The sequence below is a fragment of the Elephantulus edwardii genome, unplaced genomic scaffold, assembly GCF_000299155.1.
Source record: "Elephantulus edwardii isolate Elephantulus edwardi_28Jun2011 unplaced genomic scaffold, EleEdw1.0 scaffold00017, whole genome shotgun sequence".
In the NCBI taxonomy this organism is placed as follows: domain Eukaryota; kingdom Metazoa; phylum Chordata; class Mammalia; order Macroscelidea; family Macroscelididae; genus Elephantulus; species Elephantulus edwardii.
In genome coordinates, this window is record NW_006399767.1 from 26,148,768 (window position 1) to 26,172,524 (window position 23,757).

General features: G+C 41.8%; 2 protein-coding genes across 3 annotated transcripts in view; one reads left to right on the forward strand and one right to left on the reverse strand.

Moving 5' to 3' along the window:
• PPARD (peroxisome proliferator-activated receptor delta) overlaps nt 1-23,757 on the reverse strand; it is a 94,166-nt gene that overhangs the window by 44,463 nt on the left and 25,946 nt on the right. The window lies entirely within an intron of this gene.
• Nucleotides 1,134-1,559, forward strand: LOC102875594 (ATP synthase F(0) complex subunit C2, mitochondrial-like). Its single transcript, XM_006882110.1, has one exon. The coding sequence runs from the start codon at nt 1,134-1,136 to the stop codon at nt 1,557-1,559; it is 426 nt and encodes a 141-aa protein (XP_006882172.1).

Below are 23,757 nucleotides of genomic sequence, written 5' to 3' on the forward strand. Positions count from 1 at the left end.
TGAATCCGAGCTCTGCTACTCACTAGCTGAGTGGCCTTGGGCAAATTGCTTCATCTCTCAGAAAATCTCTTTCCTTATATGTACAATCACATAGCTCAGATAGATGAGGTAATGCATGTCTACTGTCACAAGGAGGGATTGGCGTGTGATAGTAAAGTTTGGTCCCAAACTAATTTCCTGGCTCCTAGTTCAGGTTTTCCCCCCCTACCCTACCCCACAATGTTTCTCAATAGTAGCTACGACTGACAGAATAATGGTCCTTTCCAAACCTGCTATCAGCTATTTCTAAGAGTCAGTGAAAAGATTTTTTTCCCCAAAATCCCCTGCCTTCAAACAAAATAAATCTTCCTAGACATCACCTTAAGGAGGTGATAAGAGTTACCATCACCTTGACTGAGACCAAAGGGCATTATGAGGAAGAGGTAATAATCTAATCAGCCTTGTTAGTAGTTGGTACTATGATGTGTCTGTTCCTGACTCTTTTACTAACAGCAAGTCATTCCTGTAAAGGAAAAAAAATTTATATATATTGTATCTTTAGACAAATTGGTATTTTAAGAAAAAACAAGTTTTAGAAGCAAATTAATAATTCTAAAATATGATTCTATATAATTCTGTTAATCTTGCCAGAAGAACTAATGTTAAATTATTCAAAGGTTATCTAGTATTTTGTAGTATTTTATTATTTTTACTGAAAAAAAAAAAAAAAGCCAAGAAAAAATATGAATGTAGCAATTCTCAAGCATAAATTCAAAAGAAAATACGATTTAAGTCGTGAATTAGCAAAGACAATATTACAATGACAAAACCAAAATTGTGGCAAGAAGGCAAAAATGCATTTGTCATTAAAAAAGGGAAATGACCATACACAAAGCAACTGATGTACAACCTGGAGATATTTTTTGGACACATATTCAACAATCAGACCAACATTCAAAAAATGAAATGAAAAAATGTTTCTATTCTGGGAAATGTGTTTCAACTTTTCAAATGTATTTTTGTAACAAAGGTAAGAACAATCAGAAAGGACAATTAGTAGTTTTGTGCATTTTAAAATTCCATTTCAGCCCTCCCCTCTCTGTCTTCTCTGCACTAGGAGCAGCTTTCCTGCCACAGCCCCTCATCCCCTGAAAATGTATACCTGCACCAAGTTTGTCTCCACCCCTTCCCTGGTCAGGAGTGCCTCTCAGCTGCTGAGCTGTCCATTGTCTGCAGTGGTCCTGAAACAGCCAGAGACACTCAGAGATGAGAATTTCAGCTGCTTGACAGCCCCACGTTCCTTGATTTCATTTGTCCCTAGTCGCAACTTCCAAACCAGCACTGTCTCAAGGGATATTGACACAGCAGCCAAGTTCATTGGGGCTGGGGCTGCCACGGTTGGAGTGGCTGGCTCTGGAGCTGGGATTGGGACTGTGTTTGGGAGCCTCATCATTGGTTATGCCAGGAATCCTTCTCTGAAGCAGCAGCTCTTCTCCTATGCCATTCTGGGCTTTGCCCTCTCAGAGGCCATGGGGCTCTTTTGCCTGATGGTGGCCTTTCTGATCCTCTCTGTCATGTGAAGGAGCCATCTCCACCTCTCATAGTTTGTTGGTTTTCTCTCCCCATGTCTTGTCTACCCTATGTGTTCCTTTCCCTGTAACTCCCCAGGCAGCCTGGGGAAAGTGATTGGCTCAGGGTTTGACTGAGGAAAGATAAATAAATACTGTTAATAAGATAAAAAAAAAATTCCATTTCAGATACACACAAATACAGCCACTTGATTTTTTTATGAACATGAAAAGTAATTTAATAGGGAATTCAACAAATGGTATTGAAACAATCCAAACATGGGAAAAAAATCCACAAACCTTTTACTACCTTCAATAATAGTTAAATAAAAATGGGTCTATATGTAAATGTAAAATTATAAACAATGAAACTTTTAGAAGGCTGTAGGTTGTGCAGAGTATTCTCTGTCATGACACTGAAAGATTAAACCCTAAGAGAAAAGAAATTGCCAAGCTGGGCTTCATCAAACCAAGAACTCCTCTTCAAAAAATACTATTAAGGGAATTAAAAGATAAACCACTAACTGGTAGAATATATTACAAAATACATATCTCATAGAGGACTTATATCCAGAATATATAAAGAACTCTAAAAACAAAAAGGAAACAAGAACAAAGAGATGTGAGCAGATATTTCCTTAAAGACAAACAACAAGTACAAGAAAAAAATGTCCATTATCATTAGTCATTAGGGAAGGGAGTCATTAGAGAAATGCAAATTAAAATCCAGAAATTCAATGATATACTAACACAAACCTACAACAAGGGCTAAAAAAACCCCAAAGGTGACAATACCAAACTCTAGTAGGGCTGAAGAGAAGCAAAGTCTATGTACTACTGATCAAAATTCAAACTCGCTACCCTGATGGGTCTAACTCAATCAATCTCCATTAGGTTTCACCTAACAACAACAACAACAGCAAATCATAATGGGAAGAGACTGTCTGTCTTCCGCCTTCAGAGTCTCTGGTGGATCCAAACCACTAGTAACTCATGGCATTTGGGTTAGCAGAGCAACTTACCAAGGTCTACACCACCAGAGCTCCCTGCACTACTGATGTTGTTTCTCTGTACCATCAAATAGGTTCTAACTGATAGCTGACCCTCCAGCGGGCTTTTAGAGGCTATAAATCCCACAGGAGGAGAATGTCCATCTTCCTCCTGCGGAATAGTTGGTGGATTCAAACCACATGCTTTTGGGTTGGCAGCACAGCTCCATATCCCTAGGGAGCCAGAGCTCCCTATGAGAACAAAGACGAGAAATGCAGAGTGGATTATATTTGGGGCTAGGGGGTGGGGTTTGGGGAGGTCCGGGGGGGGGATTGTGTACCAATGAGGGAGTTTTTCTTTTGCTTTTCAAGGAGAGGAGCAAATGGGGGGGAGGGGGGGGGGGTTTGTGCGGGGAGAAGGGTGCAACAATGAATGAATGGAATCCCAAAATCTCTGTAGATGTTCATTGAAATGAAAAATAAACAACCTAAATTTAATTTAAAAAAAAAAAAAGCTACTGGGAAGTCTGACTCCTATGGGGCAACATGAAAGAATACCATCTTCTTTTAGGGAGTAATGGTTCCAGACCTTTATCTGGATTACAGTGATGATGACGAAACTATGGATTTGCCAAGTCACAGAATTGCACACCAAAAGGAATTTTAGTTGAATGATTAATTTTCATGTGTATGACTATTTTTTAAAAAACTACTGAGAATAACTTTAAAATATTAACTATTTATGGTATTATCCTTAAACTGGCAATTTGTCCTTAGATGGCATTCCTTTTATGTCAATGCTTTCTTCCTTTACTATATTCTATTATCAAATGAAAGAGCCCTGGTGTTAAGCCAGAAGCATCTGGCTTCCAAGCGAAAGTTGGCAATTTGAACCCACCAGCTACTCTTCTGGAGGCAGGTCTTCTGTAAAGATCTTAGCCTTGAAAGTCCTGCAGGGCAGTTTCACTCTGTCTGATGAAGTCACTAGAGCTGGAATTGACTGGAGGGCAATACAAACGTGTTGTAGTGACAAGGTGGATTAAACACTTGGCTACTAACTGCAAGCCTGGTGGCTCAAGTCCACCAAATCTAAGTCAGAATGGATCCAATGGCAGTGGGCTTGGGTTTTGGGTCCATTGGTTAGATGGAGTCCCACTAGTGTAGTAGATCAAGTCTTGGGCTGCTAACTAAAAGGCCAGTGGTTCAAATCCACCAACCACTCTTCAGGAGAAAGCTGAGGCAATCTACTTCCATAGAGATTTCTAACCTTGGAAATACTAAGGTGCCATCCTCCTCAGTCTTATAGGATCATTATGAGTCAAAATCAACAGAACAGCATGGAATTTATATTAGGTAGAAGTTACTTGTATGCTAAATATAAAATCTTGTTTACAATATAATATTTTTATATGATTTATTCTTATGTGTTCTATGAATATATGTTTATACATTTATTCAAAGGAGATGCTGAGTGACTGTCATAAATGTGTAACTAAAGTTTACAGTCCCACGAGGATGGGATTAGAACTCATGCATGCAGAGCACAATGGATCAGCAGTCCAATGCCTTAACCAGTTGGTCACCTCATCACATTATATATATTCTCACTTAATTTTATTTTATTAGAAATATCATGAATATATATCTATATATCTTTTTATTCCTCCTATAATATCCCTTGGTAGTGCAACTGATTATATGCTCAACTCCTAGCCAGAAGGTCAGCAGTTTGAAGCTACCCAGAGGCACTTCAGAACACAGATCTGGAGACCTGATTCTGAAAGGAAACTTTGGAGCAAGTCCTGTTTTGTACACGTGGGGTTGCCATAAGTCAGAACTAATTCAACAACTAGCAATAATGATAATTCTACTTTAAAAACTCATAAATAAAGTGTCAGGAAAAATATAGACTAATTTATGATTCTGGGAATCATAAATTCTGGGAATTTCCAGGGAACTTCTATTTTTGTTCCCAGATACTGAAAATGAAAAACTGTTGGGGATTTAGAAACGCTAGTCTTGACACTTTCCCAGTCAGCCTGTCCTATGACCCCTACAGCAACCGCCAACCCATTTCCAAAGAGTTGCATTCCATTAAAATAATTTACAAAGTTGATTTGAATAAGGAGCATGTGCAAAAAAGTTGACCAAGACCTTTACAGGCGTGAGACACCAAGGAAGTAAAACAATCTGCCCTTGAAAAGACAAGTGCACAAACCATAGAGTTGGACACTGCTGGAAAAGAAATATTTCTAATTGGGGAGAAACAGGATTTGGGAAGATATGACATTTCTCTCAGTTGGATTGGACAAGCTGGAAAGACTTTCCCAGGAAAGACCAAGGAAAAGGTGGCAAGCAATTCAAACTGCATCAAAGAGAACAGCTAAATGTCCTCTTCTGAGATGTCTGGTTCTTTGAAGGATAGCTGTGGGAGACTAGGGGCCAAGACACGCTGGTCTTGAACTCCAGTGAGGGTGGGGAGCTGCAGTGTTAGTTCAATGGTAGGATTCTCATCTTCCATGTAAGAAACTTGGGTTCAATTCCAGATTAATGCATTTCAAAACAGAGCTCTGCTCATCTCTCAGTGGAACTTGCATGTTGCCACACTAGCGGCACTTCAGATAATTAGGAATATTCTAGAATCAGGTCTCCAGGTTGATGATCTGAAGTGCCTCTGGGTGGCTTCAAACTGCCAACCTTCTAGCTAGTAGCTGAATATGTAATCATTTGCACTATAAAGAGATATAAGGACTCAGTATAAAAGCCTGATAATCTACTTTCAAAATATCAGGAAATGAAAACCCTATGATCATAGGTACCTGGCAGCTGTTATTGTGCGCCTTCAAGTTGGAACCGACTCATAGCTGACCCATCAGTGGGTTTTCATGGTTGGAGGTTACCCATGCTTCTCCTGTGGAGCAGCTGGTTAATCCACATGCCTTGAAGATTGCAATACAGCTTCTTACCACTAGGCCAGCTGAACTCCCTCTTGTACCTGGGGTGGCTGTAAATTGTGGGCCAAATTGAAGGCAGCTAACAACATGAAGTGTGAGTTGAGTTCTGAGGCAAAGAGAAGGAAAGAATCAGAGATGTGCTTTGATTTTCAAGCCTACAAGAGCAGAGAGAGACAGAATTCCCATAGGAAAATCAGCACTGAGATGGTGAGTGCCATAAATACCTTATCCCTTCAAAATGCTGCAACCTGTTCAATTTTAAGTTTCCAGCACATCAGTCCCTCTCTACCTATGAGCTCTGGCTTAGGTTGTTCCTCCCACTGGAACACATCATCCACTTCTTAGCCTAATGTTCCCTCAACTTTCAGGCCTCAGCTTTATCAGTCCTTCCTTGTAAAAACATCTTCAATGTGCTTCTAAAGTCATTGTGATTCTTCAATCAGCCTTTCCTCACTTTTCTGTCATTACATTTTATTTATTCACTTTTTTATTTTCAAAAATTTATATAAAAAGTATATAATATATAAATGCATCTGTCTTTGAAGACACACATTTGGGCATGTTATTAGAAGGGGCCAGTCCCTGGAGAAAGGCATCATATTTTATAAAGAACAGGTCAGTGAAGGAAGACCCTCGATGAGATGGAGTGACAGTGGCTTCAATGATGGGCTTACGCACAGCAGTGACTGTGAGTATGGCACAAAATTGGACAGTGTATTGTTCTGTTGCACAAATTGCTATGAATTGGAATCAGAGTCAACTCAAAACCTAATAACACACAATGTTGTTGTTTTTCCTAGAGCTGGAACCAACCCCTGGCTGACTCTTCAGCAGTAAATTGCACAGGAGGAGACTGTGGAACCAACCCCTGGCTGACTCTTCAGCAGTAAATTGCACAGGAGGAGACTGGCTGCCCATTCTCCTAGGGAGCAGCTGGTGGATTCAAACTGCATGCCTTTGGGATTGTAGCGCAGCTTCTTACCACTAGGCCACCAGAGTTATTTATACATATATGTTGCTATTTATTTATTTAGTTGCTTCATTATAACTGTGGTATAACATATCTACAGTAGCATACACAATGCAAACTGATCTTAAGTATGACAATAAAACCAAACCCACTGCTGTCCAATTGGGTTTCTGAGGCTGTAAAAGCTTTATATCAGGAAACTGCCCATCCCTCTTCTGTGGACTGGCTGATTCATTTGAATTGCTGACTTCTTCTGGTTAGCTGAACAACACATAGCATGTTATATTACCACGGCACCTTTAATCTTAAGTATATGTTGTTGTGGAAGATCTATCAACAATCTGCATTATGCAGATGATACAACCCTGCTTGCTGAAACTGAGGAGAACCTGAAGCGCTTGCGGCAGAGAGATTGAGGCTCAATGTCAAGAAGACAAAGATTCTCACCACTAGGCCAAATGGAAGCATCAGGATGGATGGTGAAGAGATTGAGATTGTTAACTACTTTAGTTTGCTTGGCTCCACAGTCAACACTCTTCGCACCAGTAGCCAGGAAATTAAAAGGTGTATTGCCATGGGAAAGTCTGCTGTTAGGGACCTCTCCAAAGTACTGAAGAGCAATGGTGTCTCTCTGGAGACCAAGGTGCGTCTGATACAGGCCATGGTCTTTGCAATCACTTGTTATGCATCAGAGAATTGGACAAAGACCAAGGAGGATAGAAGGAGAATTGATGCCTTTGAGCTGTGGTGCTGGAGAAGAGTATTGATGGTACCATGGACTGCTAGGAAAACAAACAGATTCATCCTAGAAAGGGTTAAACTGGGTGGCTCCTTGGAGGCAAGGATTCTGAGGCTCCATCTAACAAACTCTGGACATGTTGTAAGGAGAGACCAGTCCTTGGAGAGGGACATCATGCTTGGGAGGGTGGAGGGACCACGCAGGAGGGGAAGGCCCTCTATGAGGTGGATTGATTCAGTGACTGGGGTAATTGGGATGGGTGTGTCAGGGGCAGTGTGACTGGCACAGGATAGAGCAGGGTTTAGGGCTGTTGTACAAAGGGTCGCTATGAGTCGCATGCAACTCGACGGCACATAATAACAACAACAATAACATATGTTGTTGTGCTCCATAAATTTTTACATTTATAAACAGCTACAAAATGCAGCCATGGGATTGCTGTGGAAAAGTATTCAACTGGAGTTTTTAAAGCCACCTAATAATGAAAACATCAATGAGCCCTGGTGGCTTAGTGCTAATCAAAAGGTTGGCCATTCAAACGCAGCAGCTGCTCCTCACAAGGAGGATGGGCAATCACCCCCCAATAATATTCACAGTCTCAGAAATCTGATGAAGCACTTACATGAGTCATAACTAATTCCATGGTTGTTGTTGTAGGGTCAGAACTGGCTCATAGCTGACCCTCCAGTGAATTTTCAGAGGCAATAAACCAGATAAGAAAAAACTGTCCATCTTTCTCCTGTGGAGCAGCTAGTAGATCTGAACTGTGTGCCTTGGGGATTGCAGCACAGCTTCTTACCAGAAGGCTACCAGAGCTCCCTAACCCCATAGTAGCAGGTTATTAATCAGTTTACATTTGCTGAGCCTTAGCCTATATGCCAGAGATGATTATAAAGACTTTCTTTTTTAAATTATCTATTGTAATTTGGGTGAAAATTTACAGAGCAAATTAATTTTCCATTCAACAATTTATATATCTAAATACTTTTCATGTACTATTTAGTGTAATCACCTCAGCAACTTTATGAAGTAGAGACCTACTATCCCTATTTTATAAATGAAACATTAATGTATGCTGTGCTCGCTTCGGCAGCATATATACTAAAACTGGAACGATAAAGAGAAGATTAGCACAGCCCCTGAGCAAGGATGACTCGCAAATTCATGAAGTGCTCCATATTTTTAAAAAAATAATGTATGCTGCTGTTGTTATTATGTGCCACTGAGATGGAACTGACTCATAACTGACCTTCCAGTGGGTTTTCAGAGGCTGTAAATTGCACAGGAGATTGATCAATCCTGTGGAGCAACTGGTGGATTTGAACAGCCTGCCTTTGGGTTGGCAGTGCAGCTCCTTATGCACTAGGCCACCAGAGTTCACCAAAGGGATATATAGGAAGAGGATAAAATATGTACACACATAGAACATTTCTAGAAGAATACACAGAAAACTGAGCAAGTCTGCCTCTAGGAATGAGACCAGAGATACTGAGTCAGATGAAGACTCCTTTTTTTTTTTATCATGTAAACTTCTGATCTGTATGTTATTTTTTTATACTAATAAACATTTTTAAAGGGGCTCTAGTGGCACAGTCTGTAGCAAGTTACGCTTCTTTGGCAGTTCAAAGCCACCAATGGTTTCATGGGGGAGAAAGACGGGCAATCTCCTTGCATGTGATTTACAGCCTCCAGAAACCTGCTGGAGGATCAGCTGTGAGTTGGTTCCAACTCAAGAGCAATGACTTGAACATTTTTAACTTTAAAATAAGCTAAAATGATAAGCTGAACCACCACAGTCACCCCCAGTCACTAAGAGCTCATCCTAAGAATGAATTTAGGGCAGGCGGTTGAAACCAAGGCTCAGGAATCAGCAGACAGAAGCTGCAGCAGGCCTGCAGGCTAGCTTTCTACATCAAAGCATAAGAAAGGAAAACAGCTTGTGAGCTCACCTAGAGCAACCCCTGGGGCCCTGGGAAGGAGCAACAACTGATGCAATCCACCTTTTGTTTGGCAGCCTAAAGCTAGGACCTGAGAACCTCAAGCCAAAGGGTAAGTCCAGGGCCCAGGTTAACAGAGCTCATCTTGTTATATGGTCCCAACTGATGTAGGCTCCTGTCTGGAAGATGCCAGGCTTTCCCTGCCTCTAGAGAAATATATAAACCCAAGACTGAGAGAAGTAAATTCTGTCGTCTCTCCAGCTCTACGGGCTTCACACAACACAAGGCAGGTTTTCTGAGGCCAGAGCAACCATGTGGTGGAGATGGTCAGAGGAAACTGCCGTAAACAGTAAAGCTATGAGAACATGTCTGGGAGTTTTGGGTATGTTTCTCTCATTTACACAGATATATTCTAATTCCTGGAGGAATCAGAAGGCCCTGAGGGTCAACCTGTTGCCAAGTGGACATAGGTGGATTGTCATCTTCCTGGTTTGCATTGGGATGAACTCTTGGCTGAGGTCTGGAGCTTAAAGCTAGCTCCACATCTTATAGTTGCTCTCCCTTCATCTACCAGATTCTCTAAAATCCAAAGAGTTACCAACCAGTCCTAAATATATCTCCAATTAATTTTCATCACTTCCCCCTTAGATTTCCACAATAGTTTCTGGCCCCTGCTTCCACTCTCCACCCTCTTCCTGGTCCACAGCCAGCTCGATCTTCCTAAAACACAAATCTGATCATATCTACTTCCCACTGAAAACTCTTTAATAGCTTCCTGCCACCATTAGAACGAAACCCAAACTTCTGATTGTGGTGTACAAGGCCCTAACGGATCCAGGCCTTACCTCTCTCTCCAGCTTGCTAGCTCTGAGGTAGGGTGTATACACACGGACCTGGGCTCAATTGCCAACACCTCCATCCATACACCAGGTCAAACTCATTTTACTCCCCATATGCAGCCCAGGCTCTTGGCCATGCCCTTTCTCAGTAGTCCCCTTCCTCCCTGGCCAGCTCCCCATGTCCTAGTTTAAGACCCTAGGTAAGTCAGATGGTTTCAGTGGCCATAAAATGGGGCCAAAATTCCCCTGCCTGATAGGCTGGGTGAGAGGGCATCAAACAATGAATGTGAAGATCTTAAAAACAATCAAGTTCTCTAAAAATGCAATCAGTAGTAAGCTACCTAGTCTTCCCATTTGAATTGGATGTCCCACTTCTGTCCTAGGCTAAGTTTCCTGTTTAATGAACAAACCATTTTCTAGGAATTCACACACAGTGACTAATTCCTATATATTTGTTCTGGGACTCTCTCCTGTTAACCATCTAAATGTCCCACAGAGGCCTCATAACATGGCCAAGACACCATCCCTCGACTTTGTGGTGGGTCTCAGGCAGCCCAGAGCTAGCAGGTGCTTAGTGCCTCTTTGATGAACTGAGCTCCTGGCCTGCTTCCTCCAACTGCTCCACTTCCCGCCAAATGGGACATCAACTATTAGAAAAAGAGCTTGTTTTACAAGGATCAATACCAAACAAGTTCCTATAAGGCAGAGGTTAAAATTGCCTCAAATGTCCAAACTTCTATACCATTCCATCATCTGTTACACTAATCATTCCTCCCTCCATTCAGCCCTCTTACTCTTGTGTGTGTCTCTGGGCTCTGAAGGTAGCTGTGAGGCCTCAGAGAAAACTCAAACACCATTAAGGAAATGGCTCACAAACTGTAGATTATGTAGGCTGATGAACATGCTCAAAGATGCCGGCGAACAGTAGTTTGCAGGCTGAGGTAACTGAACGCTGTTAGATGCAAAGTCTCAAGAGAGCAGAAAGAAAGCGTGCTTTCCTGATGTAGTCCTCCATAAAGGAGCTCAGGGTGGTGATCTGGGTCATACTTTCTGGGGAACGGGCTTCAAGATGTATCTTATCCCAATTCCACCTTTTCAATACAACAAATAATTCATCCTCAAATGATGTCTTAAGCATAGACAAGGAGGCTAGAATCACAAAATGTGAGGATATGGCTGGAAGGGACATATTACTTAAATAAGGTACTACAATTCCTCTTTACACAGGCAGAAATGTCAGCATCTTTCAGTTTCCCCTCATAACTGACTTTCCAAACTTCATTTTGACCTTTCCACTGACTGCTGCTGTTCCAGCTCAGACCCTGCCCATCTTCACATGGACCTCTCTCCAACCTCCCCACTCCTATGGATTCAGTGACATCCATAGGCCCAGACACAATCCTCATGTCCCTGTCCACATGTTTTCTCTGTGCCCTAGGAAGGATTTTTTTTTTTATTTAAAAGAATTTTTCCCATTGTTGCGTATTTTCTTCCCCCCTCTCTAAGCCCTCCCCACAATGCACCCCTTGTTTTATACTGTTGTTATATATATAATGCCTAATCATATATTTCTATTGGACAGTTCTTTGCCCCATCTATTCCAATGTAGTGTTCATTATCTATCCACTCTCTTCCCATTTTCTCCCCAACCCCCTCAAGTCTGTGCTATTTTATAACAGTGGTGTTTATGAAGTATTTGTCCTTTTTTGACTGAGATATTTCACTCAGTATAATGTCCTCCAGGCTCCCCTATGTTGTATAATGTTTTATGAGCTTACTGTTTTTCAATGCTAATGCTGAATAACATTCTATTGTGTGAATTTGTTGATGGGCACTTGAGTTGCTTCCATCTTTTTGCTATTGTGAACATGGGTGTGCATACATCTGTTTGGGTTGTGGCTCTGGTTTCTTTATATTCCCAGTAGTGGAATTGCTGGGTCAAATGGTATTTCTTTTTTTTTCAAATGGTATTTCTATTTCCAACTTTTTGAGAACGTGCCAGACCAACTTTCACAGTGGCTGTACCATTTTACATTCCCACCAGCAGTAAGAGTTCCAGTCTCTCCAGAACCTCACCAGCATTTGTTGTTTGTAGGAAGGAAATCTTAACTTAGCATCGAAGTCCTCCCACACACTGGCCCCAGTTTATCATTCCCATAACTATAAAGTGGCTAAGAGCAGTGATAATAGCAGTCAGTATATGGTGAGCACTTCAAGCAATTCCTACATGCTTCTTAATTCTCACAATAACCTTATGAGGAAAAGTCACCAGAGCCCCAACTTCACAGACCAGGAAACTAAAGACAAAAGGGTTTAGTAATTTACTGCAGGTCATAATTGAAACTGGTAACCAGTACACTGTGTCAAAACTACCACCACCCTTGACTCATCAGTCTTTCCTGAAATACTGTAAACTCTTAGAAGTTGGCCTCTGCCTTTAAAAGAAGAAAAAAAAAATCTTTGCAACAAATTTCCTACTGCCTTTGCAACTATTTACAAAGATACTAGTTTTAAGCCACTGCTATTTCTGCCTCTTCTTTCCCAGTGACCCACTGAAACTGAGTTGATTCTGACACACAGCAACCTGTAAGACAGAATAAATTCCCCCATCAAGTTTTCAAGGCTGCACATCTTTATGGGAGCAGATTGCCACATCTTTCTCTTGCAGAGTGGCTGGTGGGTTCAAACCACTGATCTTTCTTTCAGCTAACAGCTGACCATCTAATTATCGCTCCATTTTTATTACCAACTGTTAAATAGAATCCCTAATTGATGAATAAATAAACTCATTAAATTTGGTTTGCTAAAATGACTCATCACTAACTTGTGGTTCACAAGGGCATTCATCATCTCTAACCTCTGGTTTTTGCAATGTAAGGATAATTGGCCATTAATTACTGTTCACTGCTCTTTGAGGTCTTATACTAAAACAGGAATGATGGGAAGTCTGAAGAATGAAGGGCCAGAAGGATCAGGTGGAGAAGGAACAAAGATAAAGGACAGAGGCAGGAAGAACCAGAAGATTAGGAATAGAAAACAGAGGAGATGAGAAGGAAAGACATGGTAGCAAAGAAGAGTTAAGAAGCCAAAGTATGGAAAGGAGAAGATGGGGAAGGGTAGAAACCAAGGAGAAATGATGGAAGAGAGGGAAGAGAAGGGAAAAGGCAAACAGTGGCGCAGTAAGAGATACCCTTTAGAAAGCTCTTGCTGCAGCTGCGCATCATGCCCGATACTTCATATGCCTTCTCTTTAATCCACAACCACCTGAGGTGAGTATTACTGTACAAATGAAGTCACGGTGGCTCCGAGATACTAAGTAACTTCCCTTCAGTCAGAGAAAGTGGTAGAGGCAAATGACTTTCTTGAGGTCCCCATGTGTTTCTCTTCCTCTGCAGTACTGCCTAATATGTGGATGTAGGAACTGGGACCATGGCAGCCATTCTGGTTCATAAAAGCAAAAGTGTCACACCCTAAGAATGACAGAAGGAGCTCTGGTGGTGGTGTCCGAGCTAATCCAAATGCTGAGCATCTCCGCAACTCAAATCCACCAGTACTATGCAGGACAAAGACTAGCAATCTCCTCCCAAGTCTTTTAAAGCCTGGGAAACCCACTGGAAGGTTAGTGATTGAATCAGTTCTGACTCTACAGTAATGAGGTAAGGTGAAGAATGTCAGAGCAAGAAACTGGAAAGAACCTGGGTCCCTCATGACACAGGGGAGCTTCCACAACTGGCTGGGACTACAGATTACCTAACCCAGTTGTAGTCCTCACCCTTAAGCCCATCCTTAACTGTGTCAGGTCTTGCTGCATTTTCTTCCAATGTTTCATAAGAGATTCCAGAGCCTATTCCCAAAGAACTGATCCAACAATCTCTCTCTCATAGAAAAATGGAATGTCAGATGAGAAAAATCAAGGAGACTTTCTGACAATAAAAAAAGAACTTTTTGTTTATTTGGTTTTTTTAATTTTTTTTTTTTACTTTCAATGAACATTTGCAGAGACTTTGGATTTCCATTCATTCATTGTTGCACTTTTCTCCCCACCCACCCTCCACCTCCAATTCACTCTTCTCTTTGAAAAGTAAAAGAAAATTCCTTCATTGGTACTGATTTTTTTTTTACTAACTTTAACACTGCTGGAATAAGAGAACACTGTATGGTTTCAATGTCTGGAAAGATATGCATCAGGATTCTAGTCAATCTGTATGCTGAGAAAATAATGCGTTAAACTAGAGCCCTCTAATATTGACAATTATGGCATCTTCCCTCCCAAGAAAAAAAAAGACAACTTTTATGTCACAAAAGCAATGGCTGCTGGAAACTAAAAATCAGCAGGTAAAAGTGTGAAGTTAACACCTGTTGTTATTGTTATGTGCCGCTGAGTCACCTGTGTCTCATAGCGACCCTATGTACAACAGCCCTAAACCTTGCTCTATCTTGTGCCAACCTCACTGTCTCTGACACACCCACCCTGATTACCCCTGTCACTGAATCAATTCACCTCATAGAGGGTCTTCCTCTCCTGTGCTGTCCCTCCACCCTCCCAAGCATGATGTCCTTCTCCAAGGACTGGTCCCTCCTTGCAACATGTCCAAAATATGTCAGATGAAGCTTCAGAATCCTTACCTCCAAGAAGCAGCCTGGTTTAACCCTCTAGGACAAACCTCAAGAGTGAGCCTTTCTGGGATGAGTCTTTAGAAACGATAAAAATTCACCTTGGGAATTTCAGACTAGTCAGTAACAGTGCTAGGCAATCAATCATCCAAGAAAAAACAAACTGATGGGTCAGTCTGCAGAAAGGTAACATAGCTCCTTTTGAGCAAAAGCAGGTTGTCAAAGGGGCAGATTTGCGCACAACAGCATCACAGGGAATTGCTGTCTTGCACATTTGCCCAAGGTGTTCTGTATGCCAAGAATTCTCTTCTACTAGACTGAAATCGTTCTGAGGAAAGAAATGTGTCATTACTATTCTGTTACCTTCAGCAACAGCACTTAACAGTACTGAACACACCAGATGCTCAAGATCAAACACTGAGACACATCAAGGAAGAACTATAGCAAAACCTGTGGAGCTGGAACCAATGTAAGGCAGAAACACATCAGAGAAGGAAAACACAAATACCTCCCACTAAAATAAGCAATAGGCAGCTCTTCTTGTCTAGTGCATAAGTAGTTACACGGCCAATGCAGAGGCACATGTTTTGAATCCACCAGCTTCTCCAAGTAAGAAAGGCAATCTCCCATGTGGTTCATAGGAATCCACTGGACGGTCAGCTACAAGTTGGTTCTAACTCAATGGCACATAACAACAAACAACAACAAAATGGGCATTAGAGAAGAGTTTTCTACACCCTGTCAAAGATGGGAAATCTGCAAGACCAGAAAAACAAGGCTATCCAAAGGAGTTCCAGCTCTCATAGGTTACACTGTAATGGGTAGTGATCAAGTATGCTGGACAAAACCATCTAACAACTCCTAGACCATTATCTATCTGTGTTTTCAAGTTGATCCTGGAAATTCCAGCAAAGGAGACTAGGAGTCAGTGCTCCCTGACCATCACTCTCATCAGACCCATAGACACTTTCTGAGAATATTTACAAGTCAAACATCCCCCAGTAACAATAGCAAAGTTCAACAGAACAGCAAACAACAAATGCTAGAGAAGTTGTGGAGAGACAGGAATCCTTATGCTAGAGAAGTTGTGGAGAGACAGGAACCCTTATTCACTACTGGTGAGAGTGGTGCAACCACTAAGAAAGGTGGACTGGCACTTTCTCAAAAAGTTGGAAACAGTAATCTTATTTGACCCAGCAATTCCACTACTGGGAATATACTTTAAAGAAACTAGAACCGCCACACAAACAAATGTGTGCACAAGCACATTTATTGCCGTGCTAGTCACAACAACAAAGAGATGGAAGCAACTCAAGTGCCCATGAACAAATGAATGGATAGGAAAAGGATGGTATGGTCACATGATGGAATACTACCCAGCACTGAAAAACAATGAACTTGTAAAACATTACACAACATGGATAAGCCAGGAGGACATTATACTGAGTGAAATACCTCAGTCACAAAATGACAAATACCTCATTATACCACTGTTATAGAAGGACTGACATGGGGGTTTGTGGGGAGAATAGAAAAAGAGTGAACAGATAATGAACACTGCACTGAAATAGATGAGGGAGGGGGATAACTTTAAAAGGAATATATGATTAGGCATTACAGGCATGACAACAATTTGGAATAAGAGGTGCATTGTCAAGTGGACTGGGGAAGAGGGAAGAGAAGAGGAGGGAGAATACTGTGCAACAATGAATGAATATTAAAAAACAAAAGGGTTAACTAGGGGAGGGGAAAGGTGGGAGAGGGAAGAAAATGTGCAACAATGAATGAATGAAAATTCAAATTTCCTGTAAACTTTCGTTAAAATCACAATAAAATAAAGATTAAAAAAATAAGTCAAATATCTCCCTCTCTTCTGAGACTAGTCTTCTGAAAGAGTTGTAAAAGTACAGAGAATTCAGATAAAACAAAGAAGTGATGGCACAGGCCCTGTGTAGCTCCGTCTGAGGGCCTCACCAATCCTCTCTTTTATCTGTTGAAATCTCAGTGGGGTCCAAGAAATGGGCAGCAATGGCATGGCTATTAAAGAGCAGGGTACTGAACTTTCAGAAAGTGGCATAGTGGTTAAGTGCCTGGCTGCTGACTAAAGAGGTTTGAACCCATCCGCTGCTCTGGGGGATAAAGGTGTGGCAGTGTTCTTCCTTAAAAATCACAGGCTAAGAAGCCCCATGGGGAAACTGCTCTACCCTTCAGGTTGCTATGAGTCAGAGCAGACTTGACAGCAACAGGCTTGATTTGGGGCTTTATTGAGCTTTCACATCCTGGTTTCCTTGGAGGCCTTTGGCATGAAGAATCATCCATTCCCACAGTAGCTATCCCTTTCAGAAGGGTAGCCTTATTCTAAAATTAAAAGGTTTTATGCCCACTAGGAATTAGAATTCATGTGTATTCCTCTGCCTGGCACCAAGAGAAGCTGAATGTAGAGATGGAATGCAGAACATGCATTCTTAAAGCCAGAAATCACTTTAATTTGTAGGATTTAGTGGCTTTTCCTGGCTGTTGGCTTGCTTTAAGCCTCAGCTAGAATTGCTACTTTATGTTCCAGCCACACTAGCTTCACCCCCATTCAACTTGCTCACCCCCCCCCAAAATCCAACTTTCCCAGCCTTCTCTCCCTGTCATCTGTCCCTACACTAGTCCCAACCTTGGCCTCTGCTAGACCAGGGAAATCCAATACAATTGAATAGGCAGTGTTAAGCAGCCACCAAGTGAGAGGGGGAAATGCCAGGAGCTTCAAGCACCTAGGAAAGCAAGACCCTTCTTGTAATGGGCTACAGTCTGGTAAAGAACAGAGACATGAGACTCACAGAGCGAGAACTACTACTGAAGGAGACCTCAAGCACAGGAATAACACAGGCCACTCTGTCTGAAGGGGTCAAGGAGTGACAGGCAGGGAGTCTGGGATATAGTCTCCTACAGACAGCAACTGCCAAAGGAGTGAGTAGGGAGGGACTCAGTTTACAATGCGCTGCTAGATATGACTTTTGAGGCTGGACAATCCCATCTACTCCTCATAGTAAACCCAAAAGGGAGGAAATGCAATAATTACCATTTTATATATAAGAAAACTAATTTGGAAATGGTGCATAACTTGTTCGAGGCCATTAGCTACTAATGGATGAAGACAGGTTCCAAAAATCAGGCAGTCAGATTTCCAAATCTAAAATGTTAAAATGTTTTGGTATATGATGTGCAAATCTCTCATTTTGTTGGAGTGGAAAATCCAACAACTAAGTGCCTACACAAGAGGTACATGGAACGCGGTCATGAAGGGCTTCGTGCTCTACCAGGGATTTGGACTTGAACTTACAGTAACATATTGCACTGAATTATATGAAAGAGATGCCCCTTCCCACTACAATCATAGAGAAACACTAGACAAAACAAAATTAATATCCTTAAACAGCGCCAAACATGAAAGGATGAAAAACCTCCCTTTGTGCCGCCAGAAATCACCAAAATAATCAAAACATAAATAGTACAGAGAACTGATACCACTGTTATAAGAAGTGTTTTAATGTTTGGCTGGTTCCAGAGTTACTATTTTGAGCCACACAGGGTAGGGGTACAGGAAGTGAGCCTCAGCATCAAGACAAGAGCCTCAAAGGGCTATCCTGGCTGTGAACAGAAGCCTGGAGAGAAAGCCCTGCCCATCAGGGAAAACAACAGGAAGCTGCCATTTCTCTCTCCAAGACTCTGTGGGACGCTGGCATAGAGGTCATCCACGAGAAGCTAAACTATGAAGCTAGTCCCGCTCAGGAGTGTGAATGAATTAATATTACCAGTGTGGTGACGGGGTGCTAAACAGAAAGGAGCACAGAAACTGGGCCAGGACCACAGGAACCCACTTAAAGCAAATAAACGGCTCTGAAGGCCACTTTCACAAGCAAGACATAGACATGACCAAAAAGCAGACTCCCTCTGAGCTGAGTGAGGAGACGACGAATAAACTGAGTGGATGGATGAGGACGTCTGTGGCAGACAGGCATGGAAGGATAGCCTGGGTTTGAGTCAGTGTTCCCAAGCTTGTCCAGTGTGAGGATACGTGGCGTAGAGGCTGAGTGGTTCAGCTGACCCCTGAATCTCTCCAATTACAAATATAATAGGGTCAGGCACCGTGACAGACACTATGGAATCTAATCCTCACAACAATCCATTTCTTCCATTTTCTAGAAGAGGAAATTGAAGCTCAGATGGACTCATAATTGCTAAAGGTCCTCAGCTAATGCCTGGGAGAACCAGAGTCCACACCTAGACCCGATCTACCTCTGAGGGCGACTCATGGCTGCTGTGCACACTTGTGGCTCTTGGCTCCACCACTATTTCAAGACCAGTAAGGCCAGGCCCAGGACAGAAGCCAGAGAACACTGGTTCATTCACCACTGCAGTTCAAGGAAGGATCCTTGTAGGTCCTCATGCAAGCTGCCAATTCCAATTCACTCTAAGTAATCAAGTAACTCAACAAATGTCATATTTATAAACTGTCTGGACCACGTGATCCTGGGTGGTACAAATATCTAATGCTGTCAGCTACTACCAAAAAGACTGGTACTTTGAGCCCACCTCGAGGTGCCACAGGAGAAAGGCTGAGTGATCTACATCCAAAGAGTCAGTCATTTAACCTCCTATGGATTACAGACCTACTCTGACACACATGGGGCTATCATGAGTCAGAGTCAACCGAATGGCAAACAGTGATGGGAGTATACCAGGCACAGGCCTAGGCACTGGCAGTGAGCAAGACCAATCCCCAGGAGCAAATACCTCAAGGGTGATGACAGATAGCAAACAAGTAAAGATGGTTAAAGTCCAGAAGAACTCACAACTGATCAAAGAGACAAGGGTGGGTAGGAGCCCTAGATCCCAGAGCACTCTGCTAGCCTTGAACTGCCTGCTTGCAGAGGGGGGAGAAGCACCTTAGTTTAAATCAGGTATCCAGGTATTAAGCCAAATCCTAACAGTACAAGATTCCTAGAGCTATTATAATAAACCACCATGTGCTTGGTGGTTCGATTAAAGAGAAATTTTCTTATAGCTCTGAAAAGGGTGAGAGAGTAACAGAGGGTCAGAATACTCACATGCAGGCAGTGGAAAGAGGAAGAGGAACCAGGACAGCAAAGATACAGAGGAAGGAAAACAAGGTCCAGAGAGGATAGAGGTGAGCAGTTAGAGACATAACGGGTTCTAGAGAGAACAATGAAGAAGGGGCTGCTCTTATTCTCTGGCATACTTTACAGCCTCCACTTAAGGTACTAAGCCTGCAGCAGGTACTTTGTAATAACTGAAATAAACATAAAATAATAAACAGTTATGTGGGATTCCAAGTGTATGAGAGATTTGTGAGATGCCAACAAAAGAAGTTGATAGCATTTGTAATGCTTGCAATCGCCACCAGAGCTGTCAATTTCTGAGAGGGACAAGGCGAGTAGAGGAGCACTTGGAGGAAGCAGAATGCGATAGGAAAACCACGAGAGATGAATGAGAGGATGAGCAACCAGCTGTTGCTGGCAAAGGTGAGTGTCCAGGGCCTTGCGTGACCCCACCGCAGGGTACACACTGAGCTCTCTGGAACAAATAGAGCAGCCTTGGCCAACTAGTTCCTCTTTCAATTCCCAAGTGTATACTCCTCATATTGATCTAAAAAAATAAGCAGATGCCACAGGTCATTTTGGGGCAGAAGAACTGCTGCGAAATCCGCAAGTGGGAAGGTGCTCTCCTGACCTGGGAAAACCTGCTCTGTGTCCCTGGCAAGCTCTCAGGGATAGTGCTTCCTCATGGCTATGGAACTGGCTTGCACAGACAGGAAAAGTGTGGACAGGAGCAGAGACTGAGGAATAGGTGATTCAGGTATTATTTAACCTACTATGTGGGTGCCCACCACCTCACAGAAGGTGGAGTGGGGGATTGTGTCAGACTTCCTGGAAACATTACTTCATTTCTGTTTCGGAGGAAGTATAACTAACAGAGTGACGTTCCCTCCTGACGACTTCAAAAGGCATTTCGGTAAAGGCCTGGTTAGAATCATTATCTTCTTACACACACTTTACCAACCCACCTTTATTCATTCCCTGACATGCTTCTACACGACAGGGGAAGTGCCGGGGGGACTACCACAAAGTTGCTCTGAAAGCAACAGGAAATAATGCAATACCATGGGGCCACAATGAAGCCCAAGAGTTTAGGGCTCCTAGACACCACCATCTACCATCTTACCCCACAGGCAGAATGCTCATGACCCACAGAAAGGGGCATTATGAGTCCCAAGCTAATCGGTTAACAGACCAGAGAGTGCTATCATTCCAAAGGAATGACAGCAATAGATATCCCAATGATCACAGATTAATTTTTACAAGTCTACCCAGTTTCTAGGGATTAGGGAGGTAGACATTCTCACATTCTACAGCAAGAGGGTGTATTAGTCAACTTCCTGCAATTTGGCAGAATTTATCAGTGTCCTTACATTTTGATTCTCTCTCTTTCCCTCCCTCCCTCCCTCCCTCTCTAAATATATATATATATACACACACACATACACACACACATATATATACATATACATACATATATACACACTTATGTATATTTATAGAAATATATAGATATGTATAAAATTTATGTAGCTATTATTTATTTATATAAACATACTGATATCAGAGATCCTTGATATCTATATCTATCTATCTATCTATCTATCTATCTATCTATCTATCTATCTATCTACCTATCTATTGAGGAGCTCTGATAGTGTAGTATTTAAAGCAATAAACTCCTAATTAAAAAGTCAAACCCATCAGCCACTCTGAGAAAGAAGAGGAAATAGACTGACAAAGTCAAGACCGAACAGCCTTGGACATCTTACTGGTCAGTTCACACGGAGGTCACTTTGAGGTGGGATCAGTTCAAAAGCCATAGCTTATCTCTATCTATCCATATATACACACATACATAAAACGGTTTTCTTTTGTTTGGAAACTAAATACCTACAAAAAAGCCAGGAACCATGCTAGAGCAATGGGATGACAATGTCAGAGACAAGCAAGGTCAACAAGGTTGCTATTTTCAAAGACCTTCTGTTCCAGTCAGAGAGAAAATAAACCAATAAACCCAAAAGAGATGATACAGGAAGTGCTAGAGGAGGCCACTGTAGACAGCTCAAGGGAGTCCTCTCAAGGAACATCTGGAGTGAGACTAAAAAGTGAGAGGAGCCAACTGAAGGAAGAAGTCAAGAAAAGTGGGGGAAGAAAGAGCCAAGTCTGGAGACTAAGGAAGAGAGGTCCTTCATGGGGACTCTATCTCATAAAGACCAGCGGGTATGGACTTTATGAAGATGAGAGGTAAAAGCTCTACTGTAAAGAATGGATTGCATCTGCAGAATAGAAGGAGGGAGATAAGTCAGCACCATTGCCCGAATCCAGCTGTTGGAGGATACAGCTGGAAATGTAGGTTGAAGAAGGGCTAGGCCAAGACATCTCCAAGAGCCAGAAGGTATTATGTAGTCTGGCCTTGCTGACAGGCTGGATGTGTGAGGTTCTTGTAAACGTTTTCTTAGAGGGACTATCCACTTTGAAGATGGTGGTGACTTTTCTTAAGAAGGAAGAACTGGGAAGGGTTAGATTTGGAGTGAAAAGCTGTATTTGGACAGTTATGGTCTGAGGTGACCAATGAGTGGATGAGGGACTCATCCACAGAGCACAGAGAGGTCTAGAGCTCACTAAGGAGACCAATGTACATGCCCTTGGGCCTGGGGAACCCCACTGCTAGGAACTGATCTTAAGGAAGCAACTATCCATAGTCTTCACCACAGAAACAGATTCAACAGCGAAAGATTAAAATAACCTGCCTATCACCAGGACAGGTTAAATAAGCTCAGAGAGACTCTGAGGTAGAATACTACTCACCCAGTAAAAATAAACTCTTGAAAATAGTATTTCAATTGTTCATGAGACAAATTCTAAAATAATTCTTAATTGGATTTTCTGTTATGGCTGACAGCAATTTAGGTTTTCATGCAACAATTTCTATACAAATTTGTTCAGTGTCATTGGTTACATCTTATACAACATGTAAGCATTCTTATTATTTCTTTCTAATTGTTCAATTTTCAAGCATCCAATTTCCCTGACCCATTACATTCTCATCTTTTGTTTCAAAGTAATTACTGCTCATTCATGCTATAAATTTGTAAAGAGGATTTTAAAATGTATCACACCAAAAATATTCCCTGAAGCCATTTTAAAATGGAACAACAGTTTAGTTAAAAAAGAAAGGTCTGCTTTGAGCATTATGCTCTTTTTAAAAAAAAAATTATTTTATTATTTTTTTATGTGTGTACTCTCAAATCAGATCTGACTGGAACAAGAGATTGTCCCTCCTTCTCCAGAAGAGCATCTGGTGGATTCGCCTTATGCTCTTTTAAGAACCAATTATATGGGATCAAATTGATTGATTGGGATCCAACAACTCAAAAGATTAGATAAGAACCTGAGGTGGCTGTCCGTTTATTATAACTAGAAACAACTCAGAAAAGGAGGATGGGGGTAATTGTAGAACTCAAAGAATGTAACCAAGGCCACTGAACCCCAAGCAGGGAGCTCCGGGTCTAGTCTGTAGGGAGTGGTGCTTCTCTGGCAGTTGGAATCTACCAGTGGTTCTAAGGTAGAAATATGGGTAATCTTCCTTGCAATTTATAGCCTCCTTAAGAAAACTAAATGAGATATCATCTCACCCCAGTGAGAATAGTAAAATTTAACAGAACAGCAAGCAACAAATGCTGGCAAGGTTGTGGAGAAACTGGAACCCTTATTCATTGTTGGTGTGAGTGTAAAATGGTGTAACCACTGTGGAAGGCAGTATGGCGCTTTCTAAAAAAGTTTCAAATAGAGATACCATTTGACCCAATAATTCCACTGCTGAGAATATACCCCAAAGAAACCATAACTGCCACCCAAGCAGATATATGCACACTTACATTTATCGCAGCTTTGTTCACAATAGCAAGGAGTTGGAAACAACCCAAGTGCCCATTAACAAACGAATGGATAGAGAAGCTGTGGTATATTCACACAAAGGAATACGGCACTGCACTGAAAAACAAGGAACTCATGCAATATTATTCAAAATGGATGAGCCTGGAGGACATTATGCTGAGTG

Bases quoted from the DNA above. Each gene is read 5' to 3' on its own strand.
- LOC102875594 (XM_006882110.1), top strand. From the start codon at position 1,134: ATGTATACCTGCACCAAGTTTGTCTCCACCCCTTCCCTGGTCAGGAGT.